The sequence below is a fragment of the Gekko japonicus genome, unplaced genomic scaffold (assembly GCF_001447785.1).
Source record: "Gekko japonicus isolate JY-2015 unplaced genomic scaffold, Gekko_japonicus_V1.1 scaffold2821, whole genome shotgun sequence".
Taxonomy (NCBI): Eukaryota; Metazoa; Chordata; class Lepidosauria; order Squamata; family Gekkonidae; genus Gekko; species Gekko japonicus.
Window position 1 is genome coordinate 149,244 of NW_015167622.1, and position 22,894 is coordinate 172,137.

The 22,894-nt window shown below is 46.0% G+C and overlaps 2 protein-coding genes across 3 annotated transcripts; both read right to left on the bottom strand.

Annotated features, from left to right (window-relative positions):
• Nucleotides 1-6: 6 nt before the first annotated feature.
• PPP1R11 (protein phosphatase 1 regulatory inhibitor subunit 11) lies at nucleotides 7-9,823 on the bottom strand. 2 transcript variants are annotated; one of them, XM_015414034.1, is made up of 3 exons: nucleotides 9,591-9,823; nucleotides 6,484-6,592; nucleotides 7-906 (listed from the first exon to the last, which is right to left on the bottom strand). In XM_015414034.1, exons 1-3 carry the CDS (start codon nucleotides 9,642-9,644, stop codon nucleotides 686-688), a joined length of 384 nt encoding a protein of 127 aa, XP_015269520.1. In that variant the 5' UTR covers nucleotides 9,645-9,823; the 3' UTR covers nucleotides 7-685. The 2 variants fall into 2 exon arrangements, with proteins under 2 accessions (XP_015269520.1, XP_015269519.1); XM_015414033.1 differs by having other exon boundaries at nucleotides 9,579-9,823.
• Nucleotides 9,824-11,016: 1,193 nt separating this feature from the next.
• ZNRD1 (zinc ribbon domain containing 1) lies at nucleotides 11,017-18,487 on the bottom strand. The gene is made up of 5 exons (XM_015414035.1): nucleotides 18,449-18,487; nucleotides 16,733-16,883; nucleotides 15,946-16,046; nucleotides 13,299-13,408; nucleotides 11,017-12,287 (listed from the first exon to the last, which is right to left on the bottom strand). Exons 2-5 carry the CDS (start codon nucleotides 16,860-16,862, stop codon nucleotides 12,263-12,265), a joined length of 366 nt encoding a protein of 121 aa, XP_015269521.1. The 5' UTR covers nucleotides 16,863-16,883; nucleotides 18,449-18,487; the 3' UTR covers nucleotides 11,017-12,262.
• Between the last annotated feature and the right edge of the window lie 4,407 nt (nucleotides 18,488-22,894).

Below are 22,894 nucleotides of genomic sequence, written 5' to 3' on the forward strand. Positions count from 1 at the left end.
AGTGAAGGTACACAGGGGGAGGCAGTGGGGCTGGTACCCAGAGAGGTCTTCACAGCTGAGGCACGGAGAGAGGGGGGGGGAGAGAGAGAGGGGGAGAGAGGGAGGAAGCCAAGGCAGTGTATGGAAGGACAGAGAGGCACGAAGGGAGCTGGGTGTTGCAGAGGTGTGTTGGCAGAAACGGGAGGCATGGAGGAACGGGCTCCGAGACAGGGACTGGCAAGAAGGGAAAGGTGCCACCTACGCTGGCAAAAAGGGGGCTCCGTCACCGCCCTTCCCGAAGCAGCGCCCATTTCCCGTCTGGTTCATCACTGAGACAAGTATTTAATTGAGAAGCAGACCAAAAAAAAAAATTCAGGCAAGGAACCCGGATGGCTCTGTCAATACATTCCACGTGGGGCGGGACAGGCAGCACCAGACGGACTCACCAGCCACAGAGAAGACAACAACAGCAGCAGCACTGGCACGAGACAGACAAGGAGCAGAATGCACGTGCCCCCCCTCCCCCTCCCCGAGTTGGCGTGGCGTGAGCACCGGCACAGGACAGATGGGCAGGGGGCTGGATGCACGTGCCCTGCCTTGCCCTCCCCCTCCCTCCCTCCCCCCCCCTTTTTGCCCCAGAGGGCAGTATCAGTCCCTGGTCAGGGTCGGAGTTGGGGCTCTCCTCCCCGCCGTGGCAGGGTGGGGCTCAGTGCTGCATGGCCCCGGCGTGGTTTTGGTCGGGCGGCTCTGACTTCTGGGGGCCGCCCTTCGAAGGACCGGCGTCTCCTGCTTTATCCTGCGTTTTTCCCCGCTGCCCTTTCTTGTGGCCCCGGATACAGTGAGCGTTGCCGCAGCCTTCGTCGTCCTCGTCTTCGCTCTCCGTCGAGCTCTCGCCAAAAGCCCGCGGCTTCTCATAGATGCAGCAGCCTGCGGAGGGGTGGGGAGAGAACGGCAGGGAGGGAGAAGTGGGAGGCAGAGCCACAGCGGGGGACACCGAGGGGAGGGAAAAGAAAGAAGAAGAGAAGGCGGGAGAGAGGGAAGAACAGAGGGATGCAGAGGGATGAAGGGTGGGGTGAGGTCGGCATGTTTTTAACAAGTGGTGGGATGAAAAGAAAATCAGAAACATGGGAGAGGGAAGAGCAATTGCAGGATGAGAGGTTAACACGAAGCAGCGAAGGAAGGTAAACCGGGAGGGAGAAGAGAGACAAAGAGAGAAACTCAGAACACACCATCTGCCAACCATTCACATCCCTGGGGGAACATCAGCCCTGTATCCCTCTCTTGTATGGGACTCCCCTCACTCTGGGAGAAAGAGAGGGAAATGTGGGCCTTTCCCTCTAGAACATCTCTCCCTGTATGATGTCAGCTCTGCAAATACACCCAAGTTTGGCACGAGACTCCACATCTTCTGCAGTGTACGAGGTCTGGCATTCAGGAGCAGCACCGTGTTATGGCCCCATCACCACATCATGTTGCCATTAGGCAATAGCAAAGATGCTTTACATTCTTTGATCTCCTCCCTTTCCTTCACGTTCATCTAGACATGGGAATGCCCAGGAAAAAACAGGAACAGGGGAAAAATGGGGAGGACATTTTTTCCCAAGCCCTTTTTTGGGAAGTACTAGAACACCCACCCAATGAAATATCTTCTCATTTAGATGAGTGAACGTGCTTTTAAAGATAAGGAGTCCCTGTTGTAGATATGTAAAGCTGTTAAATCCAAGGTGCATTTCTGCACTAGGATACCTAATTTTCACGAGAAGAGCATGCAGGGCTTTCATTGCTTTTCAACTGCTGCTTGCCTTCTGTTGTCCTTTTGACCTGATTCTTCCCTTGTGGTTGACCCTTTCACCCCTCCTTCAAACCTGCCATACCTTGGTGAAGATTTTTTAAAAATAAATCAGAAGGAGGTGGGGCAGAAACCACACCAATGCCTCAGAGGAAAACTCTGAAAGTTTCATTGAAAACTCAGCTCTCTGACTTCCGGTTTCGGCGATCGCCATGGCAGTCGACTTCTCCCTACGATCCAGGAGAAGCCTGCCAGCGCCCATGGCTGGGAGGGGGCGCGATTGTCTGTGCCACCCCAGGAGCCCGTGAGAAGAGCTCCCAGCCATGGGGCGCTAGAGAGCCCCCCCCCGGCGGGAAAAGCCCGCCAAGGGGGGGCCCCCCGGCGAGAAAAGCCGGCAAGGGGAGGCTGCTCCAAGCCCCGACGGTCCCGCCGTGGAGCATCCCACACAGGAACTAGATCAGCATGCCGGATCAAGCGCTTGGTGATCAAGTGAAAATAGACGCGGGCGAGCAACCGTTGAAAATGTGAGTCTATGTATAAGCGTATGTATAAGACCCCCACTGGGGGGGGGGTCTTGGAACAGATTCCTTAGTGGGTGCCAACATACCTCAGATAAGGCAACCTATTGCTGAATCCTCAACCAGAACCCTGACAATGTCCAAGGACAAGATCTTGAAGGAAAACATGAATGTGACAAAGGACACCCACTCGATAAATGACTCCCACACCTGTTTGCCCTCTCTCCCTCCTTCCTGCCTGGCTTCTGGTGCAGATGGGAATGCATCTGGTCAGATCCAGGAAGGCCGTTTTAGGTGCTCCCCAACTCTCTTCACTCAAGCCTGCCCCCTCCCATTCCTTCACTGCCATCTCCCTCTGGGTTTACTTATCAAGCCCCATCCATGCCACAAAATCACTGTCTCACTTCTCCCACCCCTGCCATCCTTAATCTCCCTGTCCTCTGGCCCCTCTCCTCCTGCTTTCAAGTCCCACAGATCCCCCCCCTAATTTATCTCCCTTCAACGCACACTCCCTGCATCTAATGCTAACACCGATCTTTAGGCTTTGACCTACTCTCAAGTACACTAGGCGTTACCCTTTCTTTCCTGACACCCCCCCCCCGCCGTGCCTCTTGCCACCATTCCCTTCTTCCATCAATTCAGCTAAAGCTCAAACAGCCACTCTCTCCCCCTCCCTATCCCATTACAACTATCGTTTGATGTGCTCTCTTCTAGCTTTTAGCCAGAATTGCTGAGTGCCCAAGATACCTTGAACAGATGCCAGTTACCAGCAGGAAACAGACTGAGAAGGGCCTAAGCAATCTTTTCTCTCTACAAAGGATCTCAGCTCCATCCCAGGCTCTGCCCTTGGGTTTTTATGCAGGTAAGTTATAGCACGGGAGAGACAGGAGGCTTTTTCTTTCTAGGGAGCCTTCAGCTTCGGTCTGGCATGATGCTGGGAACTATGAGAATGAGGAAGGGAGGAGCTTCCCACATACCATGTCTAAATTCCCATCAGAGATTCTTTTTTTTCCTGATCTGTAGAAATCCGCAAAACTCTAGAAGCAAAAACCAGGAATCTCAACTCACAGCTACCTTCCTTCCCAACCCCCACTCTCTAATCTGACACACCAGAGCAGGGACGAGCAACTTCTGTGCTTATGGAGACCCCTCCATCATCTATACAGTAGTCTGAGAGCCAGAAGTGTATGTTGCCAAAAAATGCTGACGCCTTTATGCATTGACGGGTGCCATAATAAAGCCAATGCCATCCAGCAGCAAGTGCTTCCCAGCTGTGGCACATTTGTTCCGGCACATCATTAAATGTAAATTCATATGTCACATACGAGTTTAATTTGTACCTAACAATGTGTGAAATATTTCCTGCAGTTTGGAAACTGTTTTCTTTACAAATTAAACCATATGTTGATGAAGATTTGGTGGAGATACTGCATCTATAAAAGCCCCTGCTTTTAAGACACACACACGTTCACATTTTTAAGGCCATTTAGACAGAAAGATTGTGAGGTCCTGCTTATTGGGGAGACTGTTTCTCCTTTAAAACACACTCTGTGTACATGAACTTGGTAGATTTTCTGTTGCCACCAGGAATTAAAAATTCCAAATCTCTCTATTTTGGTAGAATGACCCAGTGTCTGGGCACTTCAGAGGACTATGTGGCCCTGAGGAAGGACTGTTCTGATTGCTGGGATAAGTTTAAACAAATAATGATTTATTTATAAAAGAATGGGTTTCTGGGTATTTTTGAACTGTTGTTGAAGAAACAAAATATAACTGACAAGGCTTGGCGTCACACGCAGTCTCTCATACACCAAAACTCAACTCTGACAGGCTTGTTTCTCTCTTGCTCATACAGCCACACAGGCTAAACTCTTTTGCTCATATAGCCATACAGGCTAAACTCCAACTGCTTCCTCTGTCATACAGACTCTCACACCATCAGCCAATCACATCACACTTATCTCCCTCTATCACTCTCCTTACATTACTGCAGTCACACTAAACATTTAAAGAAACACACACACCAAAACATGAAATCATTACAGATAGATAGATAAAATGGCCTTAAAATATACTGGGCCTTTGTTTGAAGGAGATTGCTTTTTGTCTGTCATTTTGCCTTCTCCACCTCTGACACAGTTGGGGAAGAACAACAGTTCATGCTGATCCATGGAACAGTCTGTTCTAAATAGTCCAGAACCAATACGAGTCAAACAATAGCCTCTTGACTGAGGCGGGGCTGTACAACAAATAGAGGAAACTGCCAAGAGGTGGTTGAATTGTCTCCCAAGTATGAAGATCAGAAGCTCTTGAACTGGATAAGAGGGACTTTCCAACCCATGATAGTATTGTTCATCATGTATTTGATTCATGAAATGAAAGGGAGTGAAGCTAGCTAACTTACTGAAATGAGGTGACACAAATGACTGGACATTATCCAATTTGGACTGTAAGCTTCCAGAGAGTTATAGAAGGTACCAACATTGCATTCTAATAAGTGATATGTCTTAGTTAATTAGATATTGGTTTATGATGCAAGTCAGGATGGAGAAGGTACCCCCATACACACAATGAACAGGATTTAAAAATGGGTCATATCCCGAAGGAATATCGATATATATTTTATTGACTTTTTGCTCTATGTTCTCTTCTGAGCGTATTAAACATTGCTGCTGTAAATCTCCTAGTCTGACTGCTCCAATGAGCAAGAACGATCCAACTCTTTTTAAAAAATGTATTCTATTTCATTTCTACTCTGTCTTTCTACCCAGTGGGGACACAAACAGGATTACATTATTCCCCGCTCCTCCATTTCATCCTCACAACAAACCTGTCCCTGAGGTCACCCAGCAAGCTTTTGTGGTGGAGTGGGGATTAAAACCTGGGTCTCCCGGAACCTAGTCTGATACTCTGACTACTACATCACACTCGGCGTTTGTATTTTGTTCTCAAAAATTAGTAAAAGGATTATCCCCAGTTTTCTATTATGTAGGTTAGCACTGTAGAGAATGGGCTGGATCCAAACAAAGCTTCCACTGGTGAAAATGGGAGGAGGGAGTCCCCTTTGACCACTAAAAAGGCTATGCTGGAGATCATGGGACCTGCATGGACAAAAGCCACTTTGGTCAGAGGCTGCAATAAGGAGGAGAATTGCACAACATTGGACAAAAAAAATCTATCTGGATCTAACCCAAGGACTACTGACCTCAGCTTTAAAAGTTTATTTTCAAGAATTATGGGGAATTTCCTGGATTAGCCTTGACGTCACCATTCTTGATTTATGCACATCACAGAATTTGTTAACCATTCATATTTCTTGACTGAGTGGATAAATAAGAACATGACTGTTTATTCCCAAAGGGGCTTTGTTTCTCTAACTCCAAGGACTAAAATGTTTCTTAAACTTACAAGAATTATGGGGAAATTCCTGGATTAGCCTTGACGTCACCATTCATGATTTATGCACGTCACAGAATTTGTTAACCATTTCATATTTCTTGACTGAGTGGATAAATAAGAACATGACTGTTTATTCCCAAAGGGGCTTTGTTTCTCTCGCTCCAAGGACTAAAATGTTTCTTAAACTTCATCCAAGTTTATGAGCCTGGGAGAAAAACAGAACTGACAGGAGAGCTGCTGGGGGTGGCATAAAATAGCCCGAGGGCTTGGAGTCAATCCATGGCCTTCCAATGAAGTAGACGCTGCTTCTACATAACAGCTGAGAAATACACTCCAGAAATCCCACTTTTCGTCAGCTATCCTAAGTCCAGTCATCTCTATTCGCCAAACCAACAAGTGACGAACCTTGGACCTCCACAACTGGTCCTCATGTGATATAAAATCTAGCTTTCCTATGCTCCTATTATTTATTTATTATTTCATTAAATTTATGAATCACCCACCCCGCAAGCAGGTTCTGGGCGATTTACAACCAGTGTGAAAGACATTTTAAGATATAATCAGTACATTTATAATTTAAAACCGATCCAGATAGCGACATTATCCAGTCGCCACAATTCCTTTGGATTCAGTAAATGTGCACTTTCCCACCCAGAGTGTCAGAAGGAACCTGGGTAGAGTGAGCTGTTAACCACTGGGATCAAAAGGTGTATGTAACACATGCCTGTGGGTCATTTAACCGTTCAACACAGAAGATGGAGGCTTACATAACGGGGCACACATGAGCGTGCTGCTTACATTTGGAAGATCGGCGTCCCAAATGCTCATTGTCCACCGTGTCACTTGACCACTCCACCTTCTTGGCCGGCTTTCGTTTCCTCAGCTTGATGGTAAGACTGCGATTCTCCTGCAAGGTTGAGGACAGAGTCAGATGGATAAAGAGGAGAGTTTTCAGTCGTGGTACAAACAAAAAGGATATGCTCCTCTCTCATAAACATTAGAGATTGAATCTTTTCTATACTAGCTCGTCCGCTGAGAGACTCTGCACAATAGCCACAGAACCCACGTGCACTGCAGAGGATTCTGGGAGCACGTTCAAGGCCTGCCCTGAGTCTTGCCTCCTCGCCTCAGAAAGTATCCAAAACTAAATGGGGAAAAGCATTGTCAGTGGTGGGCAGGCTATCTTTCAGGAAACGTTCTCTGCCATCACTGATCTTTTCAGCCTTAAACAAAGTTTGAGTCCAGTGGTACTTTTAAGACCAACAAAGTTTTATTCATGGTATAAGCTTTTGTGTGCAAGCACACTTCCTCAGCACACAAAAGCTTACACCAAGAATTAAACTTTGTTGGCCTTAAAGATGCCACTGGACTCAAACTTTCTTCTGCTGCTTCAGACCAACATGGCTCCCCACCTGAATCTATCTTCTCAACCTTGGTAACTTCTAAGGAACTGCCAGCATGCCTTATACAGTCAGAAGCAGTCTTACATTGAGTCAGAGAACTGGCTCACCTAACTCAGAGCTGTCTGTTCAAACTAGCAGTGGCTTTCCTGGGTCTCAGACAGAGAAGGGCATTTCCACAAATATATTTTAGTGGAAGATGCCCGGGACTGAGCATGAGGTCTTCTGCATAGAAAAGCAAATGCTCTATCACCGAGCCACAGCCTGTTCCCTTAAAAAAAGCCATCATTCTACACCTAAATAAAATCTAGCAACTCGAAAAAGGATACCTGCAAATCAGGACGTTTGTTAATTAAAAGACCACCCTAACAGAGACAGCTCCTCCTGCTTTTCTGGTTAAGTGTCACCCATGCAATAGCATCTTTAGGCCAAGCAGGATGCAATGTTACTGACTTTTCTGACTAAAAAGCTGGGAGGAGCTAGGCTAAAATGGGTATTACTTTTGTAGTCCCACCCTGCTGTGTGGCACTGTGAAACTCCAGTACAGGATGGGTAGGGCTCGATCAAGAAAACAGGTACAGCTACTGCTTCAGCAAGGGAACTCCACAGGCTACTGATGGGATCATAGAGGACTTACCACTTTATTGGGCGTGTATATTTCTGTACGATGCATACATTCAGAAAACTCTTGACAAAAGGTTATGAAAAGTTCACAATACTAAAAACAGCAGGGAGGAAGACCACAACGATCTGTGGTTCTCTCTCATGGAATATACAGTGGGAAGTCCCCCTGTTCAAGTCACCCAAGTGCTACAGGATTCCTGTGGGAGATCAATGAGTTTCTAGATCCACTCCCACTTCAGTTCCAGTTTCCATGCTTTAAAGCTGACACCTTTTTGAATGTTTTATTCTCCATAATCTCTGCAGAGATTGGCTCCCACCGCCTGCAGATTCAGTGGCTTCTGCATCCTAGCTTACTTCGTCTCCAACACCTCTCCTGGTTTGCCATGGTTTTTGTCAAGCAAGAAATACCTTTCTTTCTTATAATAGGATCATTCAGCTCTCTTACACGCATCAAACTAAGGGTTCTCCCACATGGCTGAAGCCCACTGGCTGCTGTGGTGACTTCAGGCGTACCCACTGGCCCTAGTCTGTCATTTAAACATGGTACACACCCTACTATCATTGTTACAATTACCAAGATGCTCCTGTCTTGCCAGAATGAATACAAAGTCACCGCCTTCCCTAACAGACTTTCAGGTCTGCTACTGCCACAACTTTCAAGATGCCATGGGAAAAATTGGCTGACATTGACAGCAGATTTGATTACCATCTGGCTGAGGTAGCTGGATGGATCGCAGTGATGCTGCTCTCCTGCCTCTTGCACTTATATGGTGCTCTAATATTCCAGCAATTTGTACTTGCCTCAGACATTTCTATATTTACAGAACCTTGTCAAAATCCTGAGGCTGGCCTCCTTGACATGCAGTAAATGGGCCATTGACCAGATCCACCAACCTAAACCTCTCCTAGTAGCTTGTGACATGTATGACTCTTCCCCTTCACTTTGAAATTCACCGGACTCCTAGATGCTCCACTTCTTAATTGTATTCATTTAGATATTTATCCTGGTTTTCTCCCCAACAGAACCCAAACCAGCTTATAACACTGTTCTCTCTTCCTCCACTGCATCCTCACAACAGCCGCCCTGTGAGGTGGGTTAGGCTGAGATAGAGTGACTGGTCCATGGTCACCCAATAAGATTCCACGGTAGAGGGAAGATTCAAACCTGGGTCTCCCAGATCATCTGACATTCTAGCCACAGCACCACACCTAAACTCTGCAGCCATCTTTCCAGCCGAGCCAACTTACTTATTAGTTAGTGTTGTTTTGGAGAAAAAAGCAAGCAAGCTCTGAAAACACTCATGGTGAAGCAGGAATAAATGGGGCTGGCCAGCATCTGGAGACCCCACACATACCATCCTGAGATGGTGGGGAAATGAGATTTCTCCTCCTCCCCACCACAAAATTCAAGGCAGCCAACATAAAGACTGGATGACTAAAAGATCTCCTGTCCTGTAGGCGACCAGACCCATACCTGCCTAGCATCAGCGAGGTGGCTGCATCACGTGCTTTCAGATCATACCCTGGGACCAATAACATAAAAACTGCGCACATTAAACGCATCAGAAGCGTCCAGAATGAGAGAGTTGGTGGCAAGCAAACGGCAGCTGCAAGTGAACGGGTCCATCACCACCCCGTAGCCAAAAACGGTGACCGGAGTGGTCGCTATGGCAGCACAGGGTCCTTTCCGAGGTCCTCCGAAACACTCCGAGGTTGCCTCGACAACCGTGGCAGATCGGTCCGCAGCCACCGGCGTTGCCATGGCTCCTGCATCCTCCCGGTTGCCATGGCGATCCCCGTACCCCTCCCCCCCACCAAGTTCACCACGAACACCTTCGCGGCGCCCCCCCCCCCCAACCAATATCTCACCGGCTCGATCACCTCGGTCTCGGTGACAGTCGCTGTGGCTCCCACGCTGGCTGTTGACTCTGCCATGTTCGAGGCCCCGCTCGCCGTGGCGCCGGTGGCAGGAGGGAGGGCTATTCGGAGAGCTCCGACACGGAGCTCATCCAAGTCCGCCCCGGCCTCAGGGAATCTTATCGGAAGCCCTTCAGCCGCACCTACCGTCGCCTCCCTTCCTGCTTCTTCCCCTGCCTGTGCAATGCTCTACTCAAGCCTACTTCCGGTGCCGTTTATTCCTATTTCCGGTGCGTGTCCCTCACATTAAAGTGTCCCCCGCCTGGATCCCAGTCATTTCTGCCGTACGCGGAAAGACGTTTGCGCAAGAAGCTGCCCGTTTTGGAATAGTTCTCCAAGTTCAACTATGGGAGGGAAAGTAGTCCTTTACTGCGCGATGACAGACAGACACACAGAAGTATGTAGAGGTATAAGAGGTTCTCACCGGCCCGCAGAACAATGCAAATATTCTAAATCTTTATCAGGTACAAATGATGCATGGTACAGCTAGAGCTGGTTGAAGCAGAGAAATGCTTTGAAAAAAAGTACAGATTCCATTGCCAACTTTTTTTTACACATAACTTTTTTTGGGGGGGGGGGGGGTGCCACGAAGGTGGTCGTGGTGAACTTGGCGGGGGTGGGAGAGGTAGTTGCTTCTTCAGTAGCTCAACTGCCAGAGTGAAATCATGTTGGGGTGACCAACTGTGGGTTGAGAAATTCCTGGAAATTTGAAGGTGGAGCCTGAGGAAGAAGCTTAGAAGGATGCAATGCCATAGATTCCACCCTCCAAATCTGCTATTTTCTCCAGGGAAACTGCTCTGTCACCTGGAGATCAGCTATAATACCAGAACTCCAATCCCCACCTGGAGGCTGGCAATCATGTAGAATATTAGTATTTGTCCTTACATTTCTATCTTGATGACAGCTTGAAGGATAACTTTTTAAGTTATTGGCATACCAGTCAAAAGTGGTTAAATATTATGTGAAGCCAAGAACATAACAGTATTAAGTGGCAGTTTCTTTTGTGACATTTGTCAGCACCACTTGGCACATGCCACTTAGCTTGGTAGCAGCAAACCAAGCAGCACAGCTTCTCCTACTGTCCAACTGTTGTAAGTGCAGGCACCACAGGAATGTAAATGGTCATCGGGGGCAAAAGTGGAAGGAGTAGCCCTATCTCCATCATGCAGACCCCCCTCACATATATGCCAGGATAAAAACCAAAGACATTAAATAATCAATTACATTTTAAAAAAATGAATTATTTCATAAAAAGAGTTACCTAGTTTGTTTTTGTAATTTACATTTTGTTAGACTAATAAAGTTATTTCTTTACAAACACTTGTCAGTAATTTGATCAAGTAGCCAAACCTTTTTAACAAATCAAAAGGCCAGTCCCACAGGTTTCAAATCCTTCCTTCTTCATAGAATCCCAAAAATACTTTCTGGAGAGTAAGCCCTGCTGAATAGACCAGAGTAGGTTTCTGTGTAGCTGTGCTTAGGCTGCACTCTAAACATGGGAGCTGACATTTCTGAAATGCATCACCTAAGATTTTTATCACTTTTAAATACGGTGAATTTGACTAGGTTGTCTGCATGGAAAATAGCAGCTGGCACTGGGAATCTGCCGCATCATTTCTACAATTTGAAACTGCCCAATTTTAGAGTAAGGCTAAAAGATCAGTGTTAGTCACCAATCTCTCATTCTTTGTGTTTAATTTAGACCTTTGAAATCAGCTTAATCACAATCGCTCTCAACTTAGCCCACCTCCTAATGTTTCTGTGAAGATAAAAATGGAAGAGACACATATACCTTGGGAAACACAACTGACTGCAGTTGGAGGGTACATGTCACTACAGAACCATGGTTACTGCAGGTCACTGCAAACAGCTCTTTGTAATCCTCTGCGCATCAAGGCCTATTTCCAGAGAACCAAGGTTGGCCCATAAAGGCTACCAGTGAGCCCTTCCTCCCTGGCTGAACTGCAACTACAGCCCCACAGGGGAACAGTGGATGGAGGAGTGTGAATTAATCTTCACCTTGCGGCAGGATAACGGCTAAAAAAGGGGAATGTGTGAGTGGCTGCTATGCAAGCAGCTGTGTGGTTCTACTACCTTCTTGGAACAAGCCTCAAACCAGAATGGATCAGGTTACAGGATGACCACCAACATGCACGCTTGCACAAGTGTGTCAGAAGTTTCCATCAGTGAAGGCAGGAAATAACACAAAAGATACCATGAGATTGGTTACCACAGTGGTAGTAGCAGTAATGGTAGGATCTGCAAGAGCAGCACACGTTCTTGGTGCTCAGCTTTTGGTTTGGCTCAAGTAGGGTGTTGTCGTTAGACAGAAGTTCTAGTCTTCTGCACTGGGAAATCCCATCTGTTCGTATGCAAAGACCAGAGGAAAGGAACTGGGGAAAGGAAGAATTCGGACTCCTTGTAAGACTTTTACCATGCAGTTCCCTTCTCAGCCCTTCTATGCTGGGCCACCAGTCTGGCCTGCTGCGGGACAAAAATCACCATTCATGAATCATCTAGCTGATGCAAGAGGATGTTCCCACAGCACCCATAAGTGCTGCATAGTCTGGAGAGATTCTAAATCAAGAAGGGAGAGCTTGTTCAGATTTGCCCAAATGAACATTGATGCTGTCCGATCAAGAATCTTCCTTCTCCTGAAATCTGGAAGTTAAAAATAGTAATAATTAAAAACCAACAAAAAACAATAAATTGTGCCAGTCATGGAATGTGCTAATGGTAGATATCAAGCCCATGGAATCTATTAAGAAAACAGGTGGGACACAGAAGACCAGACAATTAATGACCGTTTCCAGAGGCTTAATATTTCCTAGCCTTAATAATATTGCTGATTATCTCTTGACAAACAGTATCAGAAAAGAAACCTGTCTGGCTGTGACAGAGATGTGTGCACCCACATGGAACTCTGGATAAGAGCCAGAATCTTACTTTTCTCTCATGAAATTCTGACAGTGACTGCATTTTTCAGAAGTGGAAGGGGACAGGAAGTACAAAAACAGTTGGATTTCTTCCTGCTCCTGCAGTTGCTTAAAACATTTGAATGCACAGATTCAGCTTCAAACTTCTTAAACAAACATGGGAAGATGAAGTGTAACCAAGGCAAAGTACAGATATAAAACCCTTCAGCAGTGAGTTCACTGTGGAAGTACACTTACTGTATTTGTTGTCAAACCTGTAAAATCTGCAGGATTGTGTTTGGAGAAAAAGGGACCATTTTCAGGTCTCGGGGGGGGGGGACGACTTGGCAAAGTCCTGGCTGGAAGTTGATTTCCCCTTTCCCACAGTGGTGCTCTGCACAGTGGCAGCTTGCTAAAGGCACAGGAGAGGAGAGGAGTGGGCTTTCATTCTGGAATCAGGCATGAGAGTCAGTACAGCAAGAAAGGCAGAAGAAAGCAAAGCTTCCCCCGAACCTGTTCCCGTTTCAAGACACAGCTACGCAGCCTCACTTTCTCCCTGCCTGGGCTGAACCTCAGGAGCCACTGGGCACATCCCACTTAAAAGAGGACAAAAAAGGGAGAGAAGAGCAGTGCACGTTCCTTAATGGCCAGGATTTCAGTTGCACATAAAGGTAACAATTCAGCAGAGAAAACCAAGGTGAACAGGATGTTAGAGTAGCAACGTATGGAGCAACTGTTAGTTGGGGCATTTCCTTACTTGCAACGGGGGCAGGTGTAGAAGACCGTCTGTCCTTCGTCTGCTGACCTCATCTGCCGGGTGTGGTACACCATGCCTTCATGCCCACACTGGGGACAGTTCCTGTCAAGCTGAAAAGGGCAAAGTTAAACAAAGGGGAATCCCTTTTCTGCAGCCCTACAGTGACTTGAAACAAATGCTGGTGTAGTAGATTGCCCAGCTGCAGGGAAGACTGGAGGGGCAGGACTTCCAGTACGGGGGTGGGGGAGAGGAAAAGATGGTTGAGTTTGGGCACCGAGGCTGGAGCAGTTAAGAGCACTGTAAGGGGGGGGGGGCTGGGAGATTCCGTCTTAAGTTTATTGTGGCATCTGGATACAATGAAAGTGGAAAGCAAGTGTTGGCTCTGTCCCGCCAATGATGATGAGATTGCCCAGCTGCTGAGCCAAATTAGAAACGGGGGGGGGGGGGGTTTCCATTTCTAGCAGCAATTCCACTTGTCTACAGGGATGGGGCAGGCCTCCTGCAGACCCAAATGAGTTGAGAATCTAACTCATCTGAGGAGAGACCTGCGAGCAGCACCCACAGTTTTTCAGGAAGAAGTTAATTTCACACCAATACATCTGGTTGCCTAGTTTCTCTTCCTGATCACCACCACCACCACCACCAGTGCAACTGTGTTTTGCAGGTAGGGAAACACAGCAGGGGGAGGGGAGGACCTAGTACCAAAGCCCACTTCTTGGTACCATCACCGTCCTCATCTCGGCAATGCAAAGGACATGGACTTTACTGCAAATCTGCCACGAGCACACGGGATGACTTCAATGGCCCTATCAACACTCAACCTCCTTGCGAGTAGGAGTGCCAGCTCCCGTTTACAGCTTCTGGCTCTGAGAGTGATCTGTGTGGAATGTAAAAGGTGGTGCTGTGGGGACCTTAAAAGGATCTAATAAAGTGACAGAGCCTAATGTTGGCATTCTGGGTTGATAGTAACAATGCTAGGTCACAGAACAAAATGAAGGCACCATGGTGGGGCTCCAATTTTCTGTGCTGGTAGTTGCTAGGCAACAGTGGAGTTAAAGCTCTTTCGAGTGGCAGGAAGCCTCAGGAAGTCTAAGAACACCTGAGGGTGTGGTTGCCAGGCAACACAAAAGCTGTGCCATTCTCCCCCTCCACTTTCTAGGTACAGTGCTAAAAATGCAGAGGAATCAAGCCATGATAACCCAGTTTTGTGGCTTGGTGGAGGTACATGTTCCCAGTTCAGTTTTTGCTGCCGACAGCCCATAAATCTTAGGCCAGTCATTCTCTCAGCCTCTCTTACCTCATGGGGGTTTTGTGAGAATAAATATGAAACTCATAAACCCCTTGAAGGATGGAATAAACATGGGATAGATAGATAGATGAATGATTTATTATGGTTAAAGACCAGCTCAAAACTAAAGAATAGATAAGATTTCATTTTGCCACATGCTGCCATAAGTCTCTTGTGAGCTCTGACAATAATTTCTACCCTTGGGGTTTTGCTTCTCCCCATGAGGAAAACAGTGCCAAAACAGATTCTAACAAACTCTGCCTCCACTGAATATGTATATACTTAGGATTCTACAAGTTTGGAACCCTCAAAGTTCAAGAACCAAATCCTGCCTTTGGGAACAAACAAACAAAAATCACCTTCCTATGACGAAAGGCTGAAGAATCTGGGACTTTTCAGTTTAAAAAAGAGACAGCTCAGGGGGAACATGATAGAGGTTTATAAAATTATGTATGGGGTGGAGAGAGAGTGGACAAAGAGAATTTTTCCCTCTCCCAAAAATACTAGAACTCAAGGGCCTCCAATGAAGCTGATGGGCAACAGATTCAGAATGGGCAAAAGGAAATATTTCTTTACACAGACAGTGATTAAAATACTGAATTCACTGCCAGTGGATGTAGTGATGGCCACAGGCACAGACAGCTTTAAAAGGGGATTGGATAGATTCATGGAGGATAGGCCTACCAGTGCCTACTAGCCATGGTGACTAAAAGGAATCTCTACATTCGGAGGCACTAAACCTCTGAACCCCAGTGTTGGGAGGCAACATCAGGGGAAGGCCTCGACCTCCATGCCCTGTTCTTGGCCCTCCTGCAGAACTGGTTGGCCACTGTGTGAGACAGGATGCTGGAGTAGATAGATCGCTGGTCTGATCAAGCAGGATTGTTCTAGGAAGAGGAGGAGGAGGAGGAGACTGGATTTATACCCCACCCTTCACTACCCAAAGGTGTCTCAGAGCGGCTTACAAACTCCTTTCCCTTCCCCTCCCCACAACAGACACCCTGTGAGGTAGGTGGGGCTGAGAGAACTCTGACAGAAACTGCTCTTTTTTCAAGAACAGCTGTGCCAGAGCTTGTGACTGACCCAAGGTCACATCAGCAGGTGCAAGTGGAGAAGTGGACCCAAGAGTCACATGCAGAATCCTAACTCCATGAATTGGATTGTGAATATCTCAAATCTCTATTTTTAAAACTTGCATCTACAGCCCAAACAGATTCACCTTTCAGTATAAGATACTACCTTATGCCACAGTACTCAGCAACTACAGGTTAAGTCTATAGGCAGGGAAAGGGGAAAAGACCTAAATTAGATGACACCACAGCAAGATGGTCACTCCTTTTAACTTCCCCCAGTACTCACCAAGGGTCCTTTGATCTCTTTTGCCTCATCTATTTTCCTCTCAGATGTGGCATCTATTGTACTGAATGTGATGGATGTGTGGATCTCTCTCCCTTCAAATTCTGTCCAACAACAAAACATTAAAGCTAATAAAGAACAGGACCCATACATTCAGGCACCTAAGTCCTGCTCCTCCACTAAATGTTCTTTGCAAGTTGGGACCTGAACGAAAATGGAGGGGAACAGAGCACTGCAATTTCACCTGATCTTGTCCTCCAGCTCTCGTGGACTTGGGCAGGCCAACTTCTTTATCTCTCTCTATTCCCTCCCCCCTCCCCATACCCTTATTGGATGCTAAACTGCTCTCAACATTCCATGCTTCCTAGAGCTTCCTCAGCAGAATAATGCCCCTGCGCCACTGTGGTATAGGATTTCAGAGTAAGATCTTGTTCAGATCCTCACTCTGCCACGGAAGGCTACTGGGTGAACTTGGGCTAGTTGATCTCTCTCAGCCCAATCTATCCAACAGGATTGTTGTTGTGAGAATAAAATGGAGGGAGGAGAAAAAACTGCTGTTAAGTCACCCTGGGTCCCCACAGGGAGAAAAGTGGGGATATCAATATATAAAATAAATAACCATGCCCAAGACTTGGTCTATGTCTGAAACAATCCAGGGACTACCCCATTGGTTACAAACATTTAATGGTGGGAGGAGCTGAAGTGGGCAGAAGGAAGTGGTGCCCTGACTGTAGTCCCCGTCTGCCTAGGATCTCAACCAAATAGTCTGGAAAAATCCTAACGCACTCACCCTTTATGTCAATGGAGAAGGAACAACAGAGGCACGTCACCGTATCTTGGACCCCAGGCAAAGGCAGGACTGTGCCACACTCAGGGCAGAAATCAAGTTCAGACTGAAACCGAGAGGTGTTCTGCTCCATAATTACAAACGAAATTGGACACTGCAACAAAAGAATAAATGCAAACGCAATTATAAAACTGCAGTCCATTGTGGAGAAATCACTTGACATTGCTGTAGGAGTGACAGTGCTGGGAGCGGCATCTGATATCTTATTTCTCTTGAACCTTTTTCAGCTCCTCTGTTTTCAGCTAATTCATTGTACCGCTACGAGTAATAGAAGACACTAACGCACATTCACACTGAAAACAGATTTTGCCAGGGAGGTCAGCATAGCAAGTGTTATGAAGAAGCAAAATCAGGATCAACCAGCAGAACCCTGCTGTGGTCAGCATGAAGTTATAAAGCACGGCAAGCAGAGGGAAGCCCACAAACTGAGAACCTGGAATCCAATGCCATTGCCTCATCTGATCATGCAACATGCCATATCAAGGCCCTGAAAGTGGCCAAAGGTCCCAGGTTCAGACACTGGCATCTCCATCATAAAAGAATCAGAGAACAGGTGATGTGGAAGATCTCTAGGTAAGACTTTGGCAAGCTGTTGCCCACCAGAGCAGACAATACTTACCCTGATAGACCAACAGGCTGACTCATTAGGCAGGACCTTGTTAACCTAATTTCTGTCTTTTCTCAGAAACATTCAATAACTTCCCACCCATTTCCCAAGTTTCCATAGTTTTACATTTACCCTAGATAAGCAGGCTGCTGCTATCAGACTGACACTTACTTAAAGCGGGGGTGGGTGGAATCAGATACCCAAAGTGATAACTAGCCCACGGCCGGATCTTTCACACTTTGCATCTTCAGAGAACGCCACAAAGTGATAACTAGCCCACGGCAGGATCTTTCGCACTTTGCATCTTCAGAGATCATTCCAAGTAGGGTTTGGCTAACTGCAATAGTGCTCGGAACAGATCTCAGAATATTCTGGTCATGCCAGACCAAAAACTTCGATAGTGAAGTTACACCTTTTATTAGTACGCGTTTCTTAGGGCCTTAAGTGCAGCTCCGTTATATAACATCGCATCGTCCCAATTGTTACCCGAGGGCAGAGTGCCCTGTTCCAAGTTGCCTGCGGTTTTTCAGGCGGTCCCTCTAAAAGCTCTGCATAGCTGCTATACGCAGCTCTTCCTACCTTCTCAATGGGAAAAAAACAAGCGCGCGCGCACACACCCGCGGGTCCTCGCCCTCCAGTAACCCGAGGCAGGAAAAGACTGGAACCAAACCAAAGCAAAAAACGAGGCCTGCAGACGGCTCCTACACCTTGAAACGCGGGATATACCCAAGGAAACAGAGCTACAAGACAGACTCTTTGGTGCATTTAAATGCTGAGTGCAAAGAAAAAATCCTGCAACTGCAGCTTCTTCCACCACACTGCAGCCTTACCCCCCCCCCCTTCCTCCCCGCGCAACTATCACCTTCTAAGCAACACGCGCGGTACAGTCCTAAACAGGCTTTCCCATCGAGTTAAAAGAGAGCTTTGAGCCCTAGGAAAGATGTTGAACATTGCAGGCTTAAAGGCATACGAGGCTTCAAACCTGTACTAATTTTGACAGCCGCAACGGACGCCTGTTTCTAGCCCCACACACTTTCCTCCGGCCCTCTTACCCGTTTGCCTCCCAGGGGTCCAGCAGCAAAGCCACACGTGCTGGCATAAACCGCTTCTTCAGTTCCTGGAGAGACAAGCCCTGGTGGAGGACGCGGATGGAGAGGCTTCAAGAGCAGTAGAAAAAGGAAAAGGAAATAGAAGGACTCCTGTCTCGGAACCTCTCCGCGGGCGCGAAATCCGAGTCGAGATGTTCCTAGGCAGTGTATTCCGGGATCATTAAAGCTGCGATTCCTTGTACGCTTCTCTGAAAGTAAGTTCACTGACTAAGTGAGCCTTCCTTGCGATCAAACATGCCTAAGATCGGGCTGTGCAGTCCACGTCGTCTTACTTCTGAGTAAACATGGATAAAATCGGGCTCCCCAGGAATTTCCAAACGACGGGTGTTGTTGCAATGTCTACTGAAGACGAACGGAGCATATCCAGATAACGGTTTCGCCGGCTCGCTGTGATGAAAAGAAACACATTTCCAAAACCGGTGGTGGCCGCGGGAGTGTTAAAATGTCACTGGTCACTGTCTGTTAAAAAAAAACCTTGCAACAATCTGTTGGGTGCGGAATAATAATGATTGATTCTTATATTTTATTAAACTTATGTAAACGTATACGTTTATGTATACTGAGCAGTTGTTTCTGCAAACATTTTGCTTCTTCTGTGATGAGGTATATTGGATTTTCTTGGCATACAAGCCCCAATCCTTTGTCAGGGTGCTAGATAGGTTTTGGGTTTTTTTGTACGAACAGTTGAAATTATAATGGAATGAGCACAAAGAAAGATCTCCATAGTGGGTTCATGTTGTTGACCAGCTACCCCACGCTACCCAAATTTGTGCACATTTTCTCTTTTCAAAAGCTTTTAAAGTTTTATTTTCCTTTATAAAATGTATGGACTACTGATTCGTATAACTGGCCAAGGAGCTTACAACAATACCAACATATTTAAAAGTAGTACAATTTTTTTAAAAAACAAAAAACAAATCCATCATTGACAACATAGTTGGGATAGAACTGAAATGTCTGCAGCTTATATTTAAATATACCTGCCTGAAAACAATCATGCTTTAAAGCTTATGATGGAATAAATACTGTAACAAGATTTATTCCAGCATAAGCTTTAAAGTGCTAGGGGACTCCTGTTTTATTTTGCTGCTATGGACTAACTCTGCTACCCATCTGGTATTATTCATTTAGGGTTGGGGGATTTGTTTTTGGTCCTCCTCCAAATTCCTCAGAGTGGCATTCATTGGTCTTCCCTCCTACACTTTACCCTCATAAAACCTTGTATGATATGCTGAGAGAGAGTAATGAGCCCAAAGTCTCCCAGTGAGCTTCCTTGCAGAATGGGGATCTGAACCTGGGTTATTTCATTTCCAGAATGCCAGCACAAAGGAGGCCAAGTAAACTAGGTGTTTGGCAAAGTGTTGTTGCCTGTTTCTCTTCCTGAGAGGCAGTAGAAAAGAGTACTGCTACAGACAAACTTAAATAGCTACCCATCTTCATCTGTCTCCTGGGAGGCAGTGTTGCTAGAAGCAACTTTCTTGGATGGGGGAGGCTCAGCTATCTTGACAATTCCTGCATAAACTGCTAGCAAGAGAAACCATTCCTGTAAGAATGTTTGTTCTAACTTCTGACATAAAAAGTTTGGGTGCCTATGTTTAAAATACTGGATTACAAGAATGGGAGGGGATGGGTTGTGGCTCACTGGCAGAGTATCTGCTTGGCATGCAGAAGGTCCCAAGTTCAACCCCCGGCATCTCCAATTAACAGGATCAGGTAAGAGGTGATGTGAAAGACCTCAGCCTGAGACCCTGGAGGACCACTGCTGGTCTGAGTAGACAATACTGACCTTGATGGACCAAGGGTCTGATTCAGTAGAAGGCAGCTTCATGTGATCTATATACAAAGAAAAGAGTGCAGTAGCCAAGAACCTCCTTTTCATTATCTGTTTTCCCTCCAATAGGGCTCTCCCTATTCAGATCCCACTTCCTATACAATCTTCATTTAAGAACCCTTTCCAATGACATTTCCTAACAAGCAGACCCTTCTAGCCATAGTTCTCAATGGAGACCTGCAAGTCAAAACAAAAAGGCTCCTTGGTGTCATCAAAGAATGAAAATAACAATAACTCAGCTCACTGTATTCTTCACAAGGTGAGAATTATCAAAGCCAACAGTCTCAGTCAGAGGTCACCAAATTGGCTTAGATTCATCATGTTACTGAGTGCCACATCCCTGAAAAGGCTGGCTGTAACTCTTAACAGTCACCTACGATGCTTCAAATGCCAGGGACAGTTGTAGGAGGTCACCCTTAGAACAGCTTACAGCATGAGGTGAGATATATGGGAGTAGCCATTCCTTCAAGTGCTCAAGGTCCAGATTATGTAGTCTTTTAATTTTATTTTCAGTATCAGTACACACAATCATTTTACTACAACAACTTTAGTAAACAATTTCAAACTCCTTATATACCATGTTCCCGTTTCCTTGTTGTTCAGTCGCACAGTCGAGTCTGACTCTTCGTGACCCCATGGACCACATCACGCCAGGCCCTCCTGTCTTCTGTTGTGCTTCAGAGTTTGCTTAATTTCATGTTCATTATATCGATAACACTGTTTACATCCTTTGCTGTCCCCTTCTTCTTTTTCCTTCAGTCTTTCCCAGCATCAGGGCCTTCTCCAATGAGTGCTCCCTTCTCATTTGGTGGCCAAAGTATTTCAGCTTCAGTATCTGGCCTTCCAGGGAAGAGTCAGGGTTAATTTCTTTTAGGATTGACTCATTCGATCTCCTTGCAGTCCAAGGGACTCTCAAGAGTCTTCTCCAACACCATAATTCAAAAGAATCTATTCTTCGGTGCTCGGCCTTCCTTATAGTCCAACTCTTGCAGCCATACATGACTACTGGGAATACCATTGCTTTGACCATATGGACTTTTGTTGGCAAGGTGATGTCTCTACATTTTATTATGCTGTCTAGGTTTGCCATCGCTTTCCTCCCAAGGAGCAGGCATCTTTTAATTTCATGGCTGCAGTCACCATCTGCAGTGATCTTGGATCCCAGGAACGTGAAGTCTGTGCTTCCATGACTTTCCCTTCTATTTGCCAAGGAGTGATGGGGCCGGATGTCATGTTCTTCGGGGGGGTTTTGATGTTGAGTTTCAAGCCAACTTTTGCACTCTCCTCTTTCACCCTTAGCAATAGGCTCTTGAGGTCCTCTTCACTTTCTGCCATTAGAGTGGTATCGTCTGCGTATTTGAAGTTGTTGTTCTTTTTCCCAGCAATCTTAATTCCGGCTTGTGATTCATCCAGGCCGGCATTTTGTATGATGTACTCTGCATATAAATTAAATGAGCAAGATGACAATATACATTCTTGTCGTTCTCCTTTTCCTATGCTAAACCAAATCAGTTGTTCCATATCTGGTTCTGACTGTCGCTTCTTGACCCTTATACAGGTTTCTCAAGAGACATGTGAGGTGGTCTGGTATTCCCATCTCTTTAAGGACTTTCCATAGTTTGTTGTGATCCACACAATCAAAGGCTTTAGCGTAGTCAATGAAGCAGAAGTAGATGGTTTTCTGGTATTCCCTTGCTTTCTCCATAATCCAGCGAATGTTGGCAATTTGATCTCCAGTTCCTCTACCTCTTCGAAACCCAGCTTGTACTTCTGGCAGTTCTCTATCCATGTACTGCTGAAGCTTAGCTTGTAGGATCTTAAGCATGACCTTGCTAGTGTGTGAAATGAGTGCAATTGTCAGATAGTTTGAACATTCCTTGGCATTGCCCTTCTTTGGGATTGGAATGTAAACTGACCTTTTCCAATCCTGTGGCCACTGTTGTGTTTTCCAAATTTCCTGGCATATTGAGTGCAGCACTTTAACAGCCTCATCTTTTTTTTAATAGTTATTTTTATTTGCTATTTAAAGTATACAATATCGTATTTCCATTGTTCCTTTTTTGGTAATTTTAACATTTTCTCCCTATTCCCTCCCCCCTCAGTCTAGTCTTTAACTTTCAGCCAGGGACACAGGGCCTGTAGCTTCCACTGAACGTCTTCTTTCTGTTCTTCTTTTATCCAGTTCAGGTAGAGAGACCATTTTTCCTTGATCCTCGATGTTCTGTCTTCCCATGGTAGATCCTGGGCCATTGTAGTCATTATATCTGACTGGACAAAATCAAACAGATAATTATGCCAAGCTCTTTCTGTCCATTTACTTTTATCTTTCCACCCTAATGCTGTCACTGCTTTGCTGGCTAATATCATTGCTTTCAATAAGTCTTGGTTTTTTTCTCTATTGTCTCATTACCTAGAGTGCTCATTGTCATCAGATCAAAATCTATATTCAGCTTTACCTTAAAAAGCTCATTTATCACTCTTAGTATAATTTTCCATAATTTTGTAACCTCAGGGCATTCCCACCACATGTGGGAGTACCATCCTTTCGCACGTTTACA

What these genes read in the sequence shown, in the direction of transcription:
- ZNRD1 (XM_015414035.1), bottom strand. Translation starts at nt 16,862, where the DNA reads ATGGAGCAGAACACCTCTCGGTTTCAGTCTGAACTTGATTTCTGCCCT. An exon ending in CTTCTCCATTGACATAAAGG is followed by an intron (nt 16,047 to 16,732) that starts GTGAGTGCGTTA and finishes GTTGTTGGACAG; the next exon opens with AATTTGAAGGGAGAGAGATC. An exon ending in TACACCTGCCCCCGTTGCAA is followed by an intron (nt 12,288 to 13,298) that starts GTAAGGAAATGC and finishes TTTAACTTCCAG; the next exon opens with ATTTCAGGAGAAGGAAGATT.
- PPP1R11 (XM_015414033.1), bottom strand. Translation starts at nt 9,644, where the DNA reads ATGGCAGAGTCAACAGCCAGCGTGGGAGCCACAGCGACTGTCACCGAG. An exon ending in AGACCGAGGTGATCGAGCCG is followed by an intron (nt 6,593 to 9,578) that starts GTGAGATATTGG and finishes TCAACCTTGCAG; the next exon opens with GAGAATCGCAGTCTTACCAT. An exon ending in GGGACGCCGATCTTCCAAAT is followed by an intron (nt 907 to 6,483) that starts GTAAGCAGCACG and finishes ACCCCTCCGCAG; the next exon opens with GCTGCTGCATCTATGAGAAG.